Genomic DNA, 20,566 nt, shown 5'->3' on the forward strand with positions numbered 1-20,566 from the left:
CCACAGAACATTATTTCATCCAACACAATTAAAAGTATATAATAGTCTGCTTTTTGTTTTGCAGTGTTTTGACTAGATTAGCCATTGAGTTTCCTTATAACAATGTAGGTCAAATAACTGAACAGGGGTTCCAAAAAGACACGTTTGTATTTGTCTTTGCCTTCACATTTCCATTAAATTAAAGGAAACCCCTTTAATACATAAACGTAGTGATGATACAAGGATACAGAGAGCTTGCAACACCACATTGGTTTTGCAAAGAACAATCTACAAAAAATAAATATATAACATTGGATGTGACTTCTATCTACCAAGACTAGAGTATGGTTCTGAATCATTTAGTTGAAAGTTAAATATTTCACTTTAAATTCTATATTCATGTAGGTGAGGCAGCAAAGCTAAAATTACACAACGCATACCTCAAAAAATGTGTAAACGGGCAGGGCAGTATGACAGTTTTCAAAACTACTTCTTAAAACTGGGTGGATATTATACTGCAGTTACTCCCTTCCTGCCACAGATTTTTCAAATGGTTACCTTGGGAAGGCAGAACTAGCACTACATCTAAAATAAAATTAAAAAACAAAAACAAACAATGATTGCATGGATTTCTCTAAACTAGTGTGGAAAATAGAGGTTCACCTTTTACGCATATAGGCAATACAAATGCTTTCAGAAATTAATGATGCATTTTCATTCACAGACAAAAAAAGGCACATTTATCATTTTCAAAATGTCTTTAATATTTTATTAGTAGCATTTGTTCCAATGATCAAGGTTAAGGAGTCAGAAAAATAACACAAAACTGAGGAAAAATACAGACTATTTCACCTTACATCATGGTATAGTATCTTCCGATTTTGTCATCCAAAGTGTTAGCGTGCTTGGATTAATTCATATGCAGTGTGATTTAATGAACTTCAGATTATTAAAAAAAATAAAACAAAAATCTTTTAAACAATTACGTTTTGGAGTGTTACAAATCATGGGGTTTTGATAGATTTAGTTTATTTGTTTTACTTTTACTGGTCTACCCATATTTTTTCCTCATTTAACCCTTAATACCTTATTGGGACATAAACCTTACAGTCTTGTTACTGTGCATTTCTGACCTTTAAAAGCAGAATCCCCGTTCACAACAGTTTTGGGATGGTTTAAAAATACAAAAATAATATTTTTTATTTGCAGTGTCCTGAACATATTAATTTTCATAAGAGTTACAAAACACATCTTATTAAGCAAATCCCATTGTCATAAGGTGCACCAATACTCAAGTCTTGTAAAATCAGTAAATTCAAATTGTACAACCAGCAAAAAAATGTAACACTCTCATTCAAAATCTTTGTAATTGTAATGAAATGTGCAACTTGGGGAAAAGTCACCCTTGTTACCACCCTTTTCTTGAAAGGAACCTGTCGATCATATCAAAGGATCTTTCTGGTTGATCATAAGGTAAAATGTGTCCTCCCCCACGGACAATAACCTAAAAACAAACAAAGGAAACCGTTTAATTGAATTGGTTACATGTAGTTGGCACTACAACAGAGGTGGGGCATGTCCATTAGGCCCAGTGTATTACAGTTTACAGGTTTAATTAAAACTGTATGGGTTACACAATAAATTACTACTATTACTTTTTTTCTGCCCATTACATTGTAATCTTACACACACATTCAGGCCAAAAAACAAACGCACACAATACAAGTAAAAGATGCACCATGAGCTGTTCACTTCAGAAGCCCTGACTAGAATTGTTCCTCCAGCCAGTAAGGAGGAAGGTATTTGGAGACATTTTAGCTTGTTTACAATATAAAACTGACCCAAGCTTCCCTTCCAAAGCATTTATTACACTGAACTGTGTCACTTAATGAGTTTTCTGCAGGATGTGGCTCCAGCTTTGTCTGGAAATGGACTCTTGTCAAGCTCATTTTAACTACTGAATGAAAAAATAAAAAGAGGACATTATTATTGCCCTTTGAGAGTCAAAAACACTAGAAAGTAGATGCTAGTGCACAGTTTGTAACAAACGGCTTCTACGCATTTATTGAGATACATCAGTCCCATTCTAAGTGTTCGACCTTTTTCAATTAACTTTTCTTTTCTGGTCAGGGATTGTGAAATGAATAAACATATTATTTTTTAATTTGATCCTTTTGATCAAAGAGATGTTTCGAGTACAAGTATAAATATGTCCGTCAGATGAAAACTATAGAGTTGTGTGTAACAGGTTTGTTTAAAGATGTAGAGATGTACCTTCCTCTCATCTTCTTTAAGTTCATTTTTATACCCACAAAACACCAAGGGTGGCTAAAGCTTTGTAGACTATTGGGTGCTTAAAACGAGAAAAAAAAAAAAAAATTACAACTTGATCTGTCTGTTTTTATTTTTCTCCCCAGTGCAGCATGTTGTGTCCCATTGTAGAAAGGAATTACAAAGAGTCTATTCAGTCTCTTTTGACATTACTTCCTGTCACCATCTGGCCAATTTGGAAACATGCAAGTGTCCAATGTTCCCACATCTCTCCCTCCTTCACACTGAGTTTCCTCTTCAAAAATCAGCCAAACCACCAAGGTTGACGACCAGTTACTCATTACAATATGTTAAATGTGTTGTAACTTACTCTTTGTTGCCAGAATAATTGGCAACTGTTAAAAGTTGTCTAAATTAAAATCTGTTGAGGCCAACACAACACAAAGCCACTAAGGCATGTGGGAACTTTGTCGCTGGCAAATGAGAAATAAAACAAAAACGTGAATACATGGCTCTGGAGGATCTGTCAAAATAATGGATCATATTTCCTTCCAGTTACTTTTGAAGGCAGATAACAACCTCCCTCCACTAGAGCATCTGCATGGATAGTATATTAGGGTGTGTTGTGTTACAGCATAATAGTTATTCTAGCCTTGTAGCTGAATACAGTGCTTTAAAACTGAAATATCCTGCACATTTTCCTTTTGAAGAATCTCTGACTATCTGCTGAGTGGACCTGCAGTGGAGGTATACAGTTGATGTGGACAATTCAATTAGAAAATCTCAAGTGGGTTTGGCAAAATCAGAATGGTTTTGTTGGACATCAGGACATCTAGCATTTCTGGGCATTTAAGGGCAGGCTGTAATGCTTTTGTTCTATATAAAGAAAAAGGTGCAGACAATTTACACCCAAGTAAAAATTAATGTTTGTAATCAGTGAGGGAAAAAAAAAAAAAGCGTATACCAGCATCATATTTATAATCAGTCCTCAATATTGAGCAGAGAATGCAATTAAGAAATATTAATTTAACTATTATACTGACAGACCCCAAAACAAAAAAAGTTGTGTTGAGACTTTATATCTAAATGCTCTAAATAAAGACTTGTGGTTAAATATCCCTCCATGGTTTTGCACGTGTATATGTTTGCCGGCTGGATAGCAGGTAGGATGGCAGTCGACTCGTATTGCATCAGGCCACATTTCTGCTCTTACCTGATAGAACTCCCCGACCTGGCGGACAAACCCGGCCACTTCCGTGTCATCAGGAGAGACCTTCCAGTAAAACCGTTGGGCCTTTTTGTACTCCTCCGATTTGGACCACGGAACCGTAGGAAGGAAGCGCTCGGTGAGTGGAGCGGCCACAATAACGTCAAGCTGTCCGCTGTACATCAGTACCTGAGTCAAGAAGAGAAACAACAGTCAGCGGAACCACAAATGACAGCCTCAGTGTCCCGCTATACCTCATAGTCTGTAATCAGGCGGTCACGAAAGGAGACGAAGAAGTCGACGTGGCACTTTTATCAACATTTATAGAAGCAGCTTCTTCCCACTCCCTGCTACTCCATGTTCTTGAAGCTTTGCGAGTCGTGGTCTGGCTCGCTTCCTCTAAATATTTTTAACAGCGCTTCCTGCAAAAAACTTTGATACCTTACAATAGTGTCTGAAAGCATTTGAAACGATTGCATAAACAAGCTGGTTTGGGTTTGCACACGTATGCATGCCTTTGCCACCATTCACCATTCAGTCATGGTAAAAAATCAGAGCAGCTGGACTTTCAGTCAAAGGAATAAGCCCACAGAGGAGACACAGTTTCTATTTTTAAAAAGGTGACACAATGTTTTCTTGTAAGGAACATACAATATAACATAAGAAAGTATCGCACAGATGATGACAGTTGTATTAGTGGTCACATTGGGATGTTTGTCGCTGGCTTCTGTTCACATGTAACATTCCTATAATGTATGGTTCTTCGGACAAGGCCCCCCGTGGCCAAATGGTCACTGCGAATCTAAAACAGATGCTTGATAGACTACACAGACTGGTGTGTACTCCCTCTCGAGGGTCCGGAGAATCACCGGCAGGTTGTATTCAATCAGAGATTAAAAATTATATTGAAATGGAAGTCAGTTACCCCCACCCCTCCAAAAAAAGAAAATGTTGGAGAGACAAATTATGGAGCGCATTCCAAGGATTACAAAACACCATATTTACAAATTGTATCTAATGCCCTTTCATTTCCTGTAGGTTTTAATCAGAGAACAGTAAAATAAATGTAAACTTTCCTAGGTAGTAAAGCACTGAATATTTCTGAGGTTTTGGTCTCTAATTTGGTTTAATCCGAATCTCCAAAATGAGTTAAATCGGTGCCATACGTGTTTGTTCCAGCTGCGACACGGTTATTGTTACCGACTCCGTCACGCTCTGGTAGAAGTTAGAGATTGTAGAGAAATAAAAAAGTGTAATTATTATAACCACCTGCGCAAAATGAATCCTTGTGTTCTTCAACTAAAAGTGATCCAATGTAGACACTTCAAAAAGTGTTTACATAATGTAAACCGTTACAATTAAAGGTTTATTTTTGCTTGTATGAGAGCGAACTCTAAGCATCGTGCAAGAGGTCCAGTAGAGCCGCCCTGATCCGCCACAGCTGCTGCACGTTACAATATGGAAATAATTCAGTGTTTTGGAACGGTGAGAGATAGTTCTGAAGTCCCGAGTAATGCCCAACTTTACAATGAGGACTAAATCGGATTAACTGTGAAAATCTATTTTTAAGTGACTGAAATAACACTCTGCACAGTTATAAAAAATAAAAAATAAAAATAAAAAAGCAGAGTAAGCCACAGCAAATTCAATTCAGGTGTGTTGGGTAGTTATCTTAACCACTCCGCGTATATAGACAGTACAAACTTTTGATGAGTCTACACATTTTCCTTATAAAATGTTTAAGCTTTTCCACATGGGGTGAAACCAGGTCCGACTAAATTATAGGGCACAAACAAATACAAATGCACTTGAAATATAAAATGTAAAAGTAACTGACAGTCAATAAACCGTTTTTTTTAAGTTACAGGATTTGATTCCATTAAAAAGTATTGCAAAGCAGTAAGCTACAGCAATCTCGTTTTAAATTCAATTCCAATCAGCATTTACAGCTTCCGTAGGTGGGATTGTACATAACACAAAACTAAGATGCAGTGGGCTGCTGCTGCTGCTGCTGCTACACACACCATAGCACTACAGCTTGACCCATTTTTCCTGGAACGTTTCACAGACAACAGAACGCTCCTTTCCCAGTGATCCAGTGACCCTAATCTCTGACATCCTGTGGTTTCCTGTTTGGGGAAACGTTTGAACGGCGGCCTGGGCCGTCCCACACTGCTGTGCGGCCCAGCTGACAGAGCGGCCCGAGCGCAGCATTCCCCTCTCATGTTGACTGATCACTATCACTTGAAAGACCTGAAGACAGATGTTGAAACCGTTAACGAAACATCTGGAAGGAAGCCTTACCTTATAAAAACATGCTCTACAATTACTTCTTAATAATCTACTTAGGAAATTCCCTTCATCAATGTCTAAATTATGTAAATCTGCCCGAGGCCAGAGATGTATTTCTCCGTCACGCCATATCAAAAGTTCTCATGTGTTTCTGCTTCTTCGCAAAAATATTAAAATAATGTGTCTGTATTTCGTGCAAAGAACAAGACTATTTTTTCCCCCCTTTAAGAGATTTCAAAGTGCAGGTGTTTTGCTTTGTTTTTTCCCCCTCTAAATTCTAAAACTTGAGATTGTGACCGGTACTAAATATTCATATGAATTCTGCATTTCAAATCTAGTATTTAAATATAATGCAACTGCCTAATAAACTGTCTTCTGAGTGGAGTTATTGGGCAGATTTTGAATGTTTTAATTACCTCCAAAGGCTCAGTAAATGACTTCACTGTGTTTGTGAAGTGGTTAAAGCTCCTGCCTTCCCAAATATTTATGTATCCTGTGTCAACACAGGGCTTCAATGCTTTGTCTTCGGCTCTGGGAAGTGAATCTTTATTTTCAGTGGTGAATACAAAAAAGTTATACCTAAAGGAAAGCATCACACTGAATACAAACTGGCCCTGTATAGAAATCCATTTAAAAATTCAACCTTGAGGCAAAAGGCAATGAAGTTCAAGTACCTATATTTAAAAATAAAGTATAAAAAAATATCTGTCTTCATTAAACAGCACAGTATCATAAGTATGCTCTTCAATGACATTAACATTCATGGATGTGTTATATGTTAATTTATGATCGCAAAGACTTGAAATTAGCCTCAAAACAGGTATGGCAACAGTTCATTAAAATGACGAGAGTTAATGCGTCACCTCATTTCTTTTTTCCTAGACTGCATAAAACAGCAGACCCCTTCCCAAGCAGTAAAATGGGAATAGACAAAGATTTAATTTAATGAACTGCAGATTGAAAACGAACAGTGCCTCTTGCATTACAAATATCAGTTCTCCCTGAACAAACCACATGGGAGTACTTATCCCTGCAGAGAGTAATACATTCACTTCCTGACCTTTTCCTCCACGACCTTCGCAGGTCAAATCTCCCAACTCAATTTCATTAGTCAGACTAGGATGTCCCAAAACTTCTTGCCACTCTCCATTGCATGACCCAACATTTTCATCATGTTTCGAGTCACTGAAAACACATACAGAAATTTAAACAATGCCAGCACTGCATGCTGGAGCCTAAAAGGCAGATTTCAATTCCATAACTGACATAACTCACATATATCCCAATAGCCTTGCTAAGATCTGGCCTTTGCTCTACTAAATACAAATAATGCTGTTGGACATTTAACTTATTCTGAGATATTTCCCCCCTTAGTTAGACTATCTTGGGATTAAATGCAGGGCTATTCAAAACAAGATCTATTATTTCAGTCATGCATTTCATTACCTCTCTATATTAAATAGGAGTGTTTTTTACCTTACAGGATCAAAGTAGCCAGTTCTTTGAGGTAACAGCTACAAACAAACACATTAGCACATTGTCCTGGTAACTAATCATGTGATCGCTTGTATAATTGTTTAACTTCATATTTAGTTATTTTTATAGATTTAAAGGTCATCCCTCAGGGCGAATACAAACTTACAGCTGTGCGTTAATAATATTTGAGAGTTAAGCAATGAAAGGGTTGGAGTGTTAATAAAAAATGTTTTAAAGAGGCATATTTGTTCTGACTGTAATTGTCATGAACTCTGTAACCCAATGAAACTAGTGTTGTTGAAACCAGAAGTCTTAGGTAAAAAGCTTATTTTAAAAAGTCACACCAGACATAATACACGATGTAATAGAAATTGAATCCTGACAATTTTGATTACTTTCTTTAGTTTTCTGCTTGAAGCTGCCAAGTCCAGATCGAACAGCGGCTTCAAGCAGAAGAGTTCTTTCTCCGTTAATAAACCTACTTTTGCATTTTACATGCAAACAATACACAAAACTCCCATCTACCCCCCACTTCAGCACTCGACTCTGCTGGTAGTTTCCCTGCGAGCTTTGAAACTTGAAATTCAAGTCATGCTGTAAGTACTAACAGAGTACTGAGAAATGGTGCCAAAAGTCCACTTTCACAGCGTCCTGCTCCAGGGCAACGTTTGCCCTATTTTCCTAATCGAAGCAAACAGTGTTTACCCACACTACAAAATATATAGATTACAAAAATACGAAATAATAGGCTGTGATATTTGCATGACCATACTGACATTTTTATATATTCCCAAACTGCTCTTATATATACATTTTTTTTTACATATTGTTTCTGAAATCCTCCGCATGAATCACACACTAAATGACTCCGTTTTTGGGCCAACCACAAATCTAACCAAGAAAAAACAACAATAGTCTTTATTGGAAAGAGGTTTTGGACGATTGCCTTCAAACTTCAGACCATTGAATTGAAATATTCTCCGTCCTGACCAAAAAAAAGCCAGCATATTAATTTTTGCTTGAACTTTGATTGCACTTTATACATGTGTAGCCTAATTAATGGCACAGACAACATAGTAACATGTATAATACACAATAACTACATAATATGCAAACTTGTTCTGATCTTCCCATCTCATACATTTACCATGAGAATGACGGCAGGTTCTCTTGTTCGGCTCTTTTCACTGAGCCTTATTACCACCCGTATTACCAACTTCTTCGAATTTTCTGTTTCCCTTCAACGTACCAAAACAAAGCACTGTACTCTCATGAACTTCCCTCTCAGCCTTGATGTCCTGCCTGTTTCCTCAACTACTCTGACGCCTGTGGAAGTCACAACTCCATCAAGAGACGCTCATCTGGCCATTGTAATCATAACCGCTGAAATTTCTGCAGTAGTTTTTTTTTTTTCCTAACATACTGTTGAAAGATTTAATGCAGAAGACCGTTCTCAAAGGATACATGCTTCCAAATTATCGATCCACTTCTAAATATAGAGGCATTTGTAAACCGGGATTTTGTACAGCAGCTCCCAAGTGGTTCTTGCATTAAAACCCTTTACTTCAGAGCACATGCTGAGCTTTATAGTGCAGAGACCACTGGCTCAAACCTAGACACGGATATCTAGGTCATAGCGTGTTGTGACGGGCATGGGTCACGCGGTAGTTTGCAGCGGACCAAGCAGTGCTGGGACCGACCAGCCTAAGTTGGGCCTCCTCGGCTCGTTGTACAACAGTGCCCCCTGTGGCTCGGCCCAGCTTAGCTTCCCAGTGAGTAACCCTGGTGAATGCTGGAGCGGTGGACGGTGCACTGTGTTTTTTCCAGCCAGCAAATCAGGGGGGGATAGTGACAGTTGCAGACGAGTCAGTTTACCGTGAAACAGCTTTGCCGGATGTCAGTTCCTAGTAGCACAGGTAGATAGACCCATCTTCCTGTTAAAAGCCACTATGTACAAAATGTGAAGAGGTTTCAAACAAACACTAAGAAAAACTTGGAGATTGTTAAACTCAGTTGTGTACTAGAGAAACATCAGATATAAACCCTGTGTGATCTGAAGGATCGTCAGAACTCACCCGGTACTTTTCCATCAGTACTGCTAACCATGGCTTGATGGTCTTCATCACATCTGCCAGTAAGTGCTTTTCCACCTCAGACCCGTCGTGGAAGATCAGGTTGCCCACGTGAATAGCTTTCCTCACTTCTGGCAAAGACAGAAACTTGCCGAAATAGTCCTGATCCTCAGGCTCCTGCATGAAGAAGCAAGGGATACAGATTTTCATCATAACTAAATCCAACATGACAGTGCAGAAACTCCATGATGAAAAAACTTGCCATTTAAAATCAATTCTGAGCTCATCAAGGCCTGTAACTGAATATTCATGTGCTATCCCTCAACAAAGTGTAAGTGTTCACATGCTGCCATGTTAAGAAAGGGAAGCAGGGAAGAGGGGCAGAGGAGATCTCTTTAGAACAAATTGGAAACTCATTGATCAGTGACTGATCAGCAAATCCACAGACCACTAATGAAAGACAGACTTAAACCGCTGGACTGGGCTGCCATTCAAAAACTTGTTGAATCTGTACAGAACAGGTTAAAGTACTGCATGAGGCTCACAGAGGAGGACATATTATGAATGCTTTTTATTTTTTAAGTTGTCAGATTACCATTCTTGAAGTTAATTGCAAACACACATGCCTAAAACCTGTGCGTTCAATTAGCTTAATTTTTTTCAGGGCTCTGATTTTTTTCTTGGATGAAATTATGGTATATGTATGACATATTGTACATACATGAGGCAATGTGATCATTTTCCTGTTTGTTAAAACAAACAAAAAACGTTGTGATTCTGAAGTAAAGGATACAAACCATTGTACAGCTTTGCAGTCCTTTCTATATCTTTGCTCTGAGGAAATCTCTTTTACCTGGCATTGGAGGTAGTTGAAATAGTTCTTACATCCTGTGACATTTTCAAAGAAAGAAGGGTAGGGGACGAGATCTCCATTAAGCAAGGTATCGAAAACCTGGAGGAGAAAAAGATTAACAAATAAACGCAATTAGCACACAGCAAAGACAAGTCCTAAAGGGGTTTCACCATTTCTGAGCGGGGCTTAAATTAATGGAAAAATCTGCTTCACAGCACTTTGTTGAGCGGTGGGGAAGCAAGACGATTGGAAACACATGCGGGTATTGTTTGAAAACCTTTTCAATTACTAAAGTTCTCTCTTCTTTCTATGAAATATGGGTCTTCAGTTAAAAAGATTAACAATATTAAAAAAAAAACCACTATAAAATGCCAGATGCAAATCCCTTTTGATGAAACAAGAAATGTATCTTTGTCGACAACTGATACTTCCCACACAGCGAAGCTAGAGCTGGGCTTTGTATCTTAATACTCCTAAGAATGGTTTTAATTATCCTGGGTTTACAGAAGACATAAAAGTAAAACATCGTCAAATTGAACAATAAAAGCAAATCGCCGAGACATTAATGGTAGATTTCAGATCACTTAGGAGACGGAGAAGGTCTTATTAGTAGGTAAAAAATATTAAATTGAGGTTATTAGAACATCTGAATTTTGGGGGAAAATAATGAAGTAATGCAATAAAATGAAAATGCTCAACCAGAGTTTATGTTTCTCAATCCAGATCCCAAAGGACCCCCCTGGTGTCTTATACTTTTTTATTCAAATTGGCTCTTAATTACTGTATTGAAGTGTTTAATAAACAAATTGCTTGTTTAGAAGTTAAAAAAAAAGGAGGACAATGTTAGTTTCCCCCTATGTTGCTGGGTTTCAGACTGGGACTGGGGGAATTGCAGCACTTGGGTCCATGTAGAACAAAGTCACTACCGAGTTACTACTGGAATTGTGTCTTTTCGAATGTGCAATGCTGGAGAAAACCCCTCCCCCAAGAGCCGCAGAGGGCTAATTACACAGCAGACAGTCGGGACTGTAGGTGGCTGAACTTTGCTGTGGTAATTTATGGTGGACAATAACTAGTCCCACATCGTCAGGCATGTCTTGGTCTCCTAAGAAATAACAAATTTCCACAGAACAACCAGAATTCAGCAGGTTTCTCAGTAAACACAGAGTGGACGTACTGTAGCTCAAGCAGCTGTTAAAGCGATTAAGATGAGCACAACTTTAACCCACCGAGAGATCTTTCGTGAAAAGGCTTGACAGCAGCACTAAAACATTCTTTACATTTATACAATCGTGAAAAATGGTTAAATGGTTAGGCTGTTATTTCTTTATTTTTTCTGGTTTGTTCTAGATTTAAGTGAGCTCTTAAATACACGGGGTGAGAGGCATCACAATACAATTCAAACTCTGAAGAAACCAACAGGAGGCTTAATTTAATTGGACACCACCATAGAATCAATTGTATGCATTCAAATGGTCTTGGGAAAGTCATATTAATGTTATTTTTGCTAAATGCCTACAAATAACATTTGTAACCTTGTGGCATATTATTAAAAAAAAAAAACATCTGGCCCCCATTAAATTGCCTTGCTTCCACTTTCCTCCACTCAGATGGTTTAAATTGAGAGATGGAGGCAAGACCCTCTGGTCCTTACTTCAAAAGCTTCCACCCATTTCTTCTGCTGGATGTACGACACTCCCAGATCAGTCTGCTGTTGGACAAACTGTTTCTGCATCTCGTCTACAAGGCCGGTCTGGTACATAAACTCAGCATAGCCACCTAGCATCTGCCCGGCACACATTGAAAGGAGACAAAGAAAGAAAGAAAAGGAAAAAAAAAAGTAGGTTACTCCTGAAATACAGAACAAATGGCATATATCTCACAATCTTGACCTCAGAAACCACCAAAAAAAAAAAAACTTAATTCTACAAAACTGCAGTGGGACGCATATGGAAGGAATTACTGCTTGAAAGTCATTATCTAGCCCCGTGAGGAAGAATGTGCCTTTTTCAAGACTTGTAACATGATAGTTTTATTCTACCTAATCACACACACACACACACACACCTACCACTTCGGGATCACAAAGGCCATCTCCAATTGCAACTCCCTTAAAGTTGATTTTGACTTTCGCCGAAGGATTATTCATGTGGATGTAGTAGCCGATGGCAGGAACATATTTCCCAGCGTATGACTGCATGAACAAGCACACATCACAAATCTCCCCACATCCCCAAAACAACATTACAGGACTCCATTACCTCAATCTAACAGTCACATGCACGACAAAATAAATATCTATACATATAAATAAGTTTGTTTACATTACGGTTATACTCGAAATGACAAATCAGTGCACACTCAGTTTGTATTAGGAAATGTATGTTGCCAATTATGTGGCCGTTTCTCAGCCAAAACGAGAACCACTTCACTGGAGTCATGTTTACTCATTCCAACGTACTCCAGAGCACATGAAAAGATGAAATCTAATTGTAATCAGCTGCAGATGAATTGTACACAATGCTTAATTAGAATAACGCTCTGTTCGGTGGTTGGCTGTGCCAGTTCCCTGTAACTAAGTACCCCCACGGCTGCCCTAATCGGGAGATGCTCAAACTGATGCACTGACCACAAAACACTTTGTTGTTGATCTACAAAGACATACTTCAACATAATCCTCCTCAGTGTTTATTCGTTGCTATAGACCTTCATTTGGTTAGGTTTTCCCACTAATCCCCTGCTGCTCTCCTAAACCCTGCATCAGCATCCACTGCTTTTCATTTCAGTCAAAACCAAAGATCCAAAAGTTCTACACGGTGCTGTGCAAATTATGCATCACTTGCTCACTAAAAGCATGTCAGTGTCGGCCCTACAAGGAAAGGTGAAAGCTCTGGTTTCTTGGCATTACAGATGGAGAGTCTGACTTCTCGGTGTATAATGCTCGTTTTGTCCCACAATCAATATGAATAATGATGCAGGATGTACGAAGGATGGAACTGTAGTTTTTCCTTAAGACCAAACAAGACATTCATTTTCCTAAGCATCAATTCACAATAAAAAAAATAAAAAAAATGGAGTAGAGTTGGACTTTGCTCAAAAAATATGTTTTATTATTTTCACTGTTATATTCATATAAAGTTCATGCTCCTCCTGTTAAGGTCTATCTTGAAGCATAAATACCACATTGAGCCAAAAGAAATGAACAGCAGACACAGACCTCTCCGGTGGCGTAGAATTCATTTTGCTGATACTCCGAGTAGATCTGAAAGAACTGTGTAAGAGCGCTGTGAAGAAGTGGGTGGGGAAGGGGGGGGGCAAAAACAAGTGAGCGTTAGCTTCTGACCTCTACATTGCTCTGACAAAATATCTATATCCATACATCGAGTTTAAATCTTTCATATCTAACCTGTATAGATCTCTTCCCACATCATCCTGGTTGCGAGCAAAGCCTCTCTCATCATCAGTAAAGCTGAACCCAGTACCAACCTCATCGAGAGAGAGAGAGCAAATACATTTACACTTCCATAACGATGCAAAAGCACAATTATCTTATTAACTAACTAACTAACTAACTAAAATAATAAATTCGATCTGCAGTCTACTGTAATTTACAACTTGTACAAAATGATGAACTATAGTTCTTGGTAAGAGAGGGAGTGTTACAGATCAGTTTTGTTGTTTGATGAAAGACAGAGCTTGACAAATGTCGTTAACAGGAAATCAAATGAGAAGGTTTATTATACGTCTTTGGTTTACATAAAATATCATTGTAAGGGAATGGTCCCAGTCTTACATTAACATAACAAGATAGTTTAATATAAAGAAAGAAATAACAGTGGCACCTTCTGACAATTACAAGCTCTTGTTAACAGTTGGGTCACACACAAGTCAATCTCACGGCCCGGCTCTACGCTCCTGTGGAAATCAGGCAGGGAGCCGTTTTAATTACTGGCCACATTCCTGAAGTAAAGAACCGCCTAAGGTTTTGGAGGTGGTCAGTCTTTACTTTTCCAGAAATGGCTTTGGATATCTTGTTGAACATTTGATTTAAGTTTTTAGCTGTTCCAACATGGAAAAAAAGTGAAATAAGTACTAGTTTTTTTTAAAGGCAGTTTTGTGTAGGTTGTTTCTTCGTGGCTGGAAGCATCACCGCAGTATTCCAAGGAAGTGTTAGAATAGTTACACTAAGTAGACAGTGACACAGAAAGTGGTAAATCTGCTCACCATGCGGACGGATGCAGGGCGTTTCAGAGGGGCTGGCAGCGTGCATGTCAAGCACCATGTGGCATATGTTTGTGATAACTCATAAAGGAAGTTCTTCCAAACAGAGTGTATTAGCCCTGCCCCGCAGATGTGAAAGGTCACCTAGATATATTCCCACTGGGAAGTTACTCTGACATGTGATGTCTGACAGAGTCTTACAGCTCCATATGAGCTTGCCCTCCACCAGAGAAGTAGGCAAAGAGGGTCACGATGGTCCAGCTGGGAAAGGTTTAGAAAATGAGTATTTAAACTAATACCAGACAATGCAGTCTAAAAATACTGCTATTTATAAACGAACCCATTAGTCTAGTATTCTAACAGACTTCAGAATGAGTGCTTCAAAACCCTGTTTGCAGGAATTATGTTATTTTTATTCAATCATTGTCTTTGTAAATGCAATGTGGGATTTTATGAAGCTGACTGGGTTTTAAAACTGGCTTACGAAAAGATTTCACCATGAAACCCAGAGCTGAGATTCTATGGAAATATGTTAGTGAAATTTGCTTTCCAGCCACCCACATAGTAAAATCACGCTCCTCTACATTGTAATATTTACTTTAGCCTTTACACTGAATACTTCAGGATTTGGTTTTGTCATTACGAAATTTTTAATTCATCAGTAAACCAAATGAACCCTACATGCAACCGATAAAGACAGCACTAATCTCTCCTTTTACTTTTTCATTTTTAAACCAGACAGTATTTCTTCGCTTATAACCCCTCTCTTTCAAAACAGGATTAACAAACTGCAGGAGGGACGTGTGATCTGTCGAGCTGTTGACGGAGCCCTTCAGTTGCCCATTACTGCAATAACCCCACTTCATTCCCTCTGTAATTATTACCTTGAGTGGGACGCGAGTTTTAATTTCAGTCGCGGAATGAGATTGGCAAACAGAAAGAAGCATTAACTGTTAGTATGCGTGTCTGGTTTTACAAATGGTGGCCGTCTAATCTTTCCTTGTGATGTTAGTACACAGACAAAGAAAATACATACTGGGTTATCAATGTAGAGGACGGAATACTTGTCAGTCCATGCAAACTTCCTCTGGCCCACTGCAAGCAAAACGCATGAATGAGAAGTGTCAAGAATGAGCAAACAAGAGATCAGTGTTGTTCGCCACTTGAGTGATTACACCAACGTCCAGCTTTGCAATTCGAAACATCTTTGTGCCAGATCTACAGAGGTGATGCAGAATTATAGTTTTCAGCTTCAGATTTCAAGGCATTCCGCTCCATTTACCTAAACATCAGCAACACTATTAACATCACAACTGACTGCACTTCGCATTTCTTCTCCATCTATTCTAAATCCGATCTTTTTTGAGCTACTAAAAGGGACTAGTTTTTAATTGTTCAAGACATTGCCCTAGACATCTGGCAAACTACAGAGCAGAGCAGAACAGTCTTTTTTTGCAGAGTAAGCTTACTGCCCTTGGATTTTATCTCTGATGGCTGCGGTTGCTTTAATTGGCCCAGACAACTCACAGGACCTCTTTTTCCCTGCTAGGGATTGCCATGGCTCCAGTCTAGACTGCAGACACGACAGTCCGTGAACTTTAGCCCATTTATAATTCAAGAAGTGTCGTCTCCCCATAGTGATGCCCCGGCAGCACCTGAGCTGCCAAGCTTCACAGGACAACAAAAACGTCATAAAAAGCTAACTCCAAGGTAGCATTTCAAAGCCGACCTCGAGACTCATTTTAACAGAGGGCTCTCTAATTAAAATACTGGGCAAAGCCTGTTGAATACAAAGAAAGGAATGTCTTACCTTGGTAACCAGACTTTTATTATTCTCAACTTCAGAACCAAGTGCCTGAAGCTAATGATGTAACTATTATATGGTAGAGCAACTGGCACAGTAGGAGCCTTCACCACAACGAAGGGAGCCAATTCCCATGGCTTTGAGTGAGGCCTCCTCTAAGAGGGCATTTCATGAGAAACTGCAGACAGATAGATGGATACACACTACAGGTAATTGCTCTGAAACGGGGGCCCTATGTGGCGCATTTAAAGTAATATTAACTGTAAGCTTACCTGTTGAATTCTGAAATACAACATAAGGCCCGTGTTCAACAAAGAGTCCAAACATTGAAGTTCCTCCTGGACCACCCTGAAGCCATAACAACACTGGTGCCGCCTCGGGCCTTACCTAAACAATAGATGAACACACAAGCTTCAATGTTCAGCTATGCAAAGAATGCCACCTCTTCCACAGCAATGATCACACACTGCAACACACACACGGGCTCCCAAACTGTAATGAGGCAGACATGAAGAATATATTATCTGTGTAACGCAAGAAAACATTAATTATAGTGCACACAATCTGACGTGAAACTAAAAGATAGGTGACCCATTCATTGTGTGCCGAATGTGAAATGAACATAGACAGGCTTTACATCTAGTGCCACCTTGTGGTATGAACACATTGTGCAACAAAAGCTGTACACAAAAGATATGTAGATAATTTATGTTTATTTATTTCAATTGTGTTCATTCCAGACCCCTCATTTTTTTCAGGTTCTGTCTTTTATGCTTCTTTGAAAAATTAACTTCAAATGTAGGCCTCCGAGTTACTGACAGGTCCCAAATAAAGGTCAGTTAAAAACCTTAGGCGTTAGTGAAGTTGAGTTCAGATGAATCGTGCATATTCATTATAGCGCTGCTTTTAACATGACTAAGCGATTGTTTGATAAAGTTGTGTACCACTACTATAATATAATTTTGGACTTATAGTGCCTTTACAAATAGTAGAGATAGAGCACAGGTAGAGTACAGATAGTTTGTACCTACAGATACCAGTTAAGTGCATTTCTGGAGCAGAGGAGGTGAACTGGAGGTGAATCTTACCTGAGCAGGAAAAAACCAAAAGAAGAGGTTGCTGTTGCAGGTCTTATTGACTGTGAGGTACCCAGAGTAGCTCTTCACATTGCCACCAGGGAGAGGGTCCACTAAACTCAGCTTCCTGGCTAAAGGAACAAAAAGCACAATTGTAAGTCATCAGCACTGAATTGAAGCCTCTCTCTCCCCTTCAGACACTTAGTTAGCATTTAAGCATAGAAGTGCTGTAGACAGTAACGGAAGAGGACATACAAAAACAAAAACGTTTCACTAGGTTTCCAAAAGCACAATGTGGCTATACAAGTGCTTAACAAAATGGCTCTTTAGAATTACAGGTCAGGTTAACTGAAACCACATTATTCAACATGCTGACAGAAAAATACTTACCCATCACCTATCCAAATCTATACTAGGCGTATTTAGACAGTTTAACTACTGGCATTTTCTTTTCCAATCCTTACCTTCTTCAATCTTTCCTGATTCCAGATAAGGGGTGAGAAACAGGGGTTTTCCAGGGTCTGATCCTGTTGATCGACTTGCTCGGACTCTGACATTCCTTGGGGAAAAAATGCTCGAACAGCTCGGCTCAATAGCAGCCCAAAGGAACACGAGGCAGACGATGGTACCCTTCATCCTATAAAGGACACACCAGAAAACACCCGTGAGTGCTGGGTTCTGCCACAAATCAGGGATGTTACAGCAACCCTAGCATCACGTGTGTGTCTCAGCATCCAGACGAGCATGAGAGGAGGTCTGCAATAGGGGTGACATTCACTGGCAGCAGGCTGACCGTTTGATCATGCCCTTTTGCAAGAGTTCAAAAGCACAGGTAATGTATCCAGAAATGCATGCGTCTCCAAACCGTTAGGCCTACATAGAATGGAAAGTTTCTCCAGACAGTGCTTTACAGACGATAAAACTTGTTTCTCCGATTTCCGCCACATCCATATCAAATAAGGCTATATAAACACTTCTCTGGAAGAACACAAAACAAAAATCCCTAAGACCCCATGACAGGATATTTTACAATCTGTTTTTTGACACTTGTGAGTAAGAACTACGGGCATCGAGTTACGCCATTATGTTACAGTTCGGACACATGATTGATGCAGTTTGGTAACTTTAGCCACAGTTTTTTTCCCCCACCGAGTCATCGCTTTCCATATGAAACTACGCAAACCAAATCCAAATAATACTTGTGCATATGGTAATAGTAATCATTATAGGTATAGGTTTTGTGAAGAAAATTAAGGATGGGGGGGGAAATCTGTTTGAACGTTTGAAGAGTAGTAGAAAACAGGACAAGACTCGCTGTGTGTAGTAGAAGGTTGATTCTTTATTCCGTCTCATAATTTCCTGGTTACATTTGGTATTTGTTGGTTGTATACAAGACAGAGAAGATAGTTCTTTCATTCTTGATTGGTGCAAACAATCTTACTAAGCAGACTGTAAGCAGACCTACCAATTCCCTACTACATAGACTGATGAACGGATAACCTCCTGATAAAGGATGCTAACGCAGCAAGGTTTGTTAAACAACAAGATGCAGGGCATCAACACGATGCAGAGCCTTAGAGATAAGAGCTACATTTCGCAATGATAGAAATAATCTATGCTGTTGAGAAAGCTGTGTCAGCCATTGTCAGGTACAAGGAGTAACACAGACACAGGCTTTAAAACTCTAGTAACTATTAATAAGTGATTAGCAGAAATGCCTCTGTGAATCTAAGAGGCAGGTCTAAATTAAAATGATTCTGCATTAGGTGTGAGTATGTACCTGATTGTAATAAGAATTTGATCATAAGATCCAATATCATATGGAGAAAATGTCAAACGCCCAGAACCCCCTGCAGGACAGTGAGCAGTCAGCTGCGCTCCTGTGTAACTTATTAAACACCATGTGATCCAGTACTTCTGCACAAATGACAAACTGGGCGGGGCAGCAGCGGCGCAGCCAACCAATAAATGCAGCGATACACGAATGACGTGTGGATTGACAGGGGCGCGACCAATCAGATTGCGAGTAGAGAAAGGCGCTCAATATCACTGGCTATCGGCGTCCGGTCAGCGCTGTCGCATCGCAGTTGAAGAAAGTATTAAGTAATAATATAAAGCATCACCGCCCTTATTGATCATTAAAGTCTGAATGGTTTATTTCTGAAATATGATGGGTTTGTGATATACCGGTCATTTGTTGGAGCAACCTCACATGCAACAGAAGTAGCAACCTGCCACAAAGACCGCTGACCTCCCTTCACTCGTGTATGGCTGTTGTCCGCAGCACTGGAGGAGCTTCATTGACAAACAGGTTTCATGCGTGCATCGCACGGACGTGAATGCATATTAAAGCGCTCAAACGAATCCGAAATGATCAAAAGATCTATCCTGTAAAAAGAGGAATTGAAAACGCAGACGTGAAATGAACCTCCACCGTTATGCGTATTGTGGCGCATTCACAAAGCAGCGCAGCAACACGGAGCCGGTCCCGCACAGCGGCGGTTGTCCTCTTCATTTTCATTGACGCCGAACAGAAACGTGTCAACCTGCCCGCCTCACAGCCCACCTCACAGCCCGGCTCACAGCCCACCTCACAGCCCGGCTCACAGCCCGGCTCACAGCCCACCTCACAGCCCGGCCCACAGCCCACCTCACAGCCCGGCCCACAGCCCACCTCACAGCCCGGCTCACAGCCCACCTCACAGCCCGGCCCACAGCCCACCTCACAGCCCGGCTCACAGCCCACCTCACAGCCCGGCTCACAGCCCACCTCACAGCCCGGCTCCGGCTCCGGCTCCGGCTCCGGCTGCTCTGCTCGGCTCGGCTCGGCTCGGCTCGGCTCGGCTCGGCTCGGCTCGGCTCGGCTCCGCTCTGCTCCCGCCGGCTGCGCTGGTTTAAAGCCGGGCTGTTATAACCGCACCGGCGCCGCATCCAGAGTCAGCAGATCAGGCTTGTGAAAGAGCCTTTTCCTGCCGGTGACGTGAAGCACGTCAGGTGGCTGCAGAGAGCGAGGTTTTTGTTTTCCTGGAAGAAATCACGGGGTGTCTCTTTCACCCTCTCTGTATGCACAATGGTCGCACATTTCTGCGCAGATCTGCAGAATCGCACCGATCTCATTGGTGGATCCGCGCATGAACTGCGCAGTCGCGCTACTCTTCGGGCGAAATGACGCGTCCGCACCAGCAGAGGTCAGCAGCGGCTGCATGAGGCCGGATCTGGTTGAAATCACATCAACAACAAGTTACAATTGATGGTAAATATGAAACGCCGGATCCTTGGGGAGAGTTGAAATCATGTTGTTAAGTTTAGTCCATA

The 20,566-nt window shown here is 40.2% G+C and overlaps 1 protein-coding gene across 5 annotated transcripts; it reads right to left on the reverse strand.

Moving 5' to 3' along the window:
- Positions 1-718: 718 nt before the first annotated feature.
- cpvl (carboxypeptidase vitellogenic like) lies at positions 719-20,271 on the reverse strand. 5 transcript variants are annotated; one of them, XM_066715657.1, is made up of 13 exons: positions 19,998-20,271; positions 17,716-17,888; positions 17,264-17,382; positions 16,448-16,562; positions 15,408-15,466; positions 13,557-13,636; positions 13,368-13,434; positions 12,222-12,344; positions 11,805-11,936; positions 10,151-10,249; positions 9,301-9,474; positions 3,464-3,646; positions 719-1,483 (listed from the first exon to the last, which is right to left on the reverse strand). In XM_066715657.1, the coding sequence occupies exons 1-13, from the start codon at positions 20,180-20,182 to the stop codon at positions 1,388-1,390; spliced, it is 1,605 nt and encodes a 534-aa protein (XP_066571754.1). In that variant the 5' UTR covers positions 20,183-20,271; the 3' UTR covers positions 719-1,387. The 5 variants fall into 5 exon arrangements, with proteins under 5 accessions (XP_066571754.1, XP_066571755.1, XP_066571757.1 ...); XM_066715658.1 differs by having other exon boundaries at positions 20,022-20,270; XM_066715660.1 differs by lacking the exon at positions 19,998-20,271 and adding an exon at positions 19,878-19,982.
- Between the last annotated feature and the right edge of the window lie 295 nt (positions 20,272-20,566).

This window comes from Amia ocellicauda, chromosome 10, assembly GCF_036373705.1.
Source record: "Amia ocellicauda isolate fAmiCal2 chromosome 10, fAmiCal2.hap1, whole genome shotgun sequence".
In the NCBI taxonomy this organism is placed as follows: domain Eukaryota; kingdom Metazoa; phylum Chordata; class Actinopteri; order Amiiformes; family Amiidae; genus Amia; species Amia ocellicauda.

Excerpts from the sequence above, each read along its gene's own strand:
- cpvl (XM_066715657.1), bottom strand. The coding sequence starts at position 20,182 with ATGCGGCGCCGGTGCGGTTATAACAGCCCGGCTTTAAACCAGCGCAGC. Across the intron at positions 16,563-17,263 it reads TTTGGTTTTTTCCTGCTCAG|GTAAGGCCCGAGGCGGCACC; the intron begins GTAAGATTCACC and ends TCTATTGTTTAG. Across the intron at positions 10,250-11,804 it reads AATGGGTGGAAGCTTTTGAA|GTTTTCGATACCTTGCTTAA; the intron begins GTAAGGACCAGA and ends TTTCTCCTCCAG.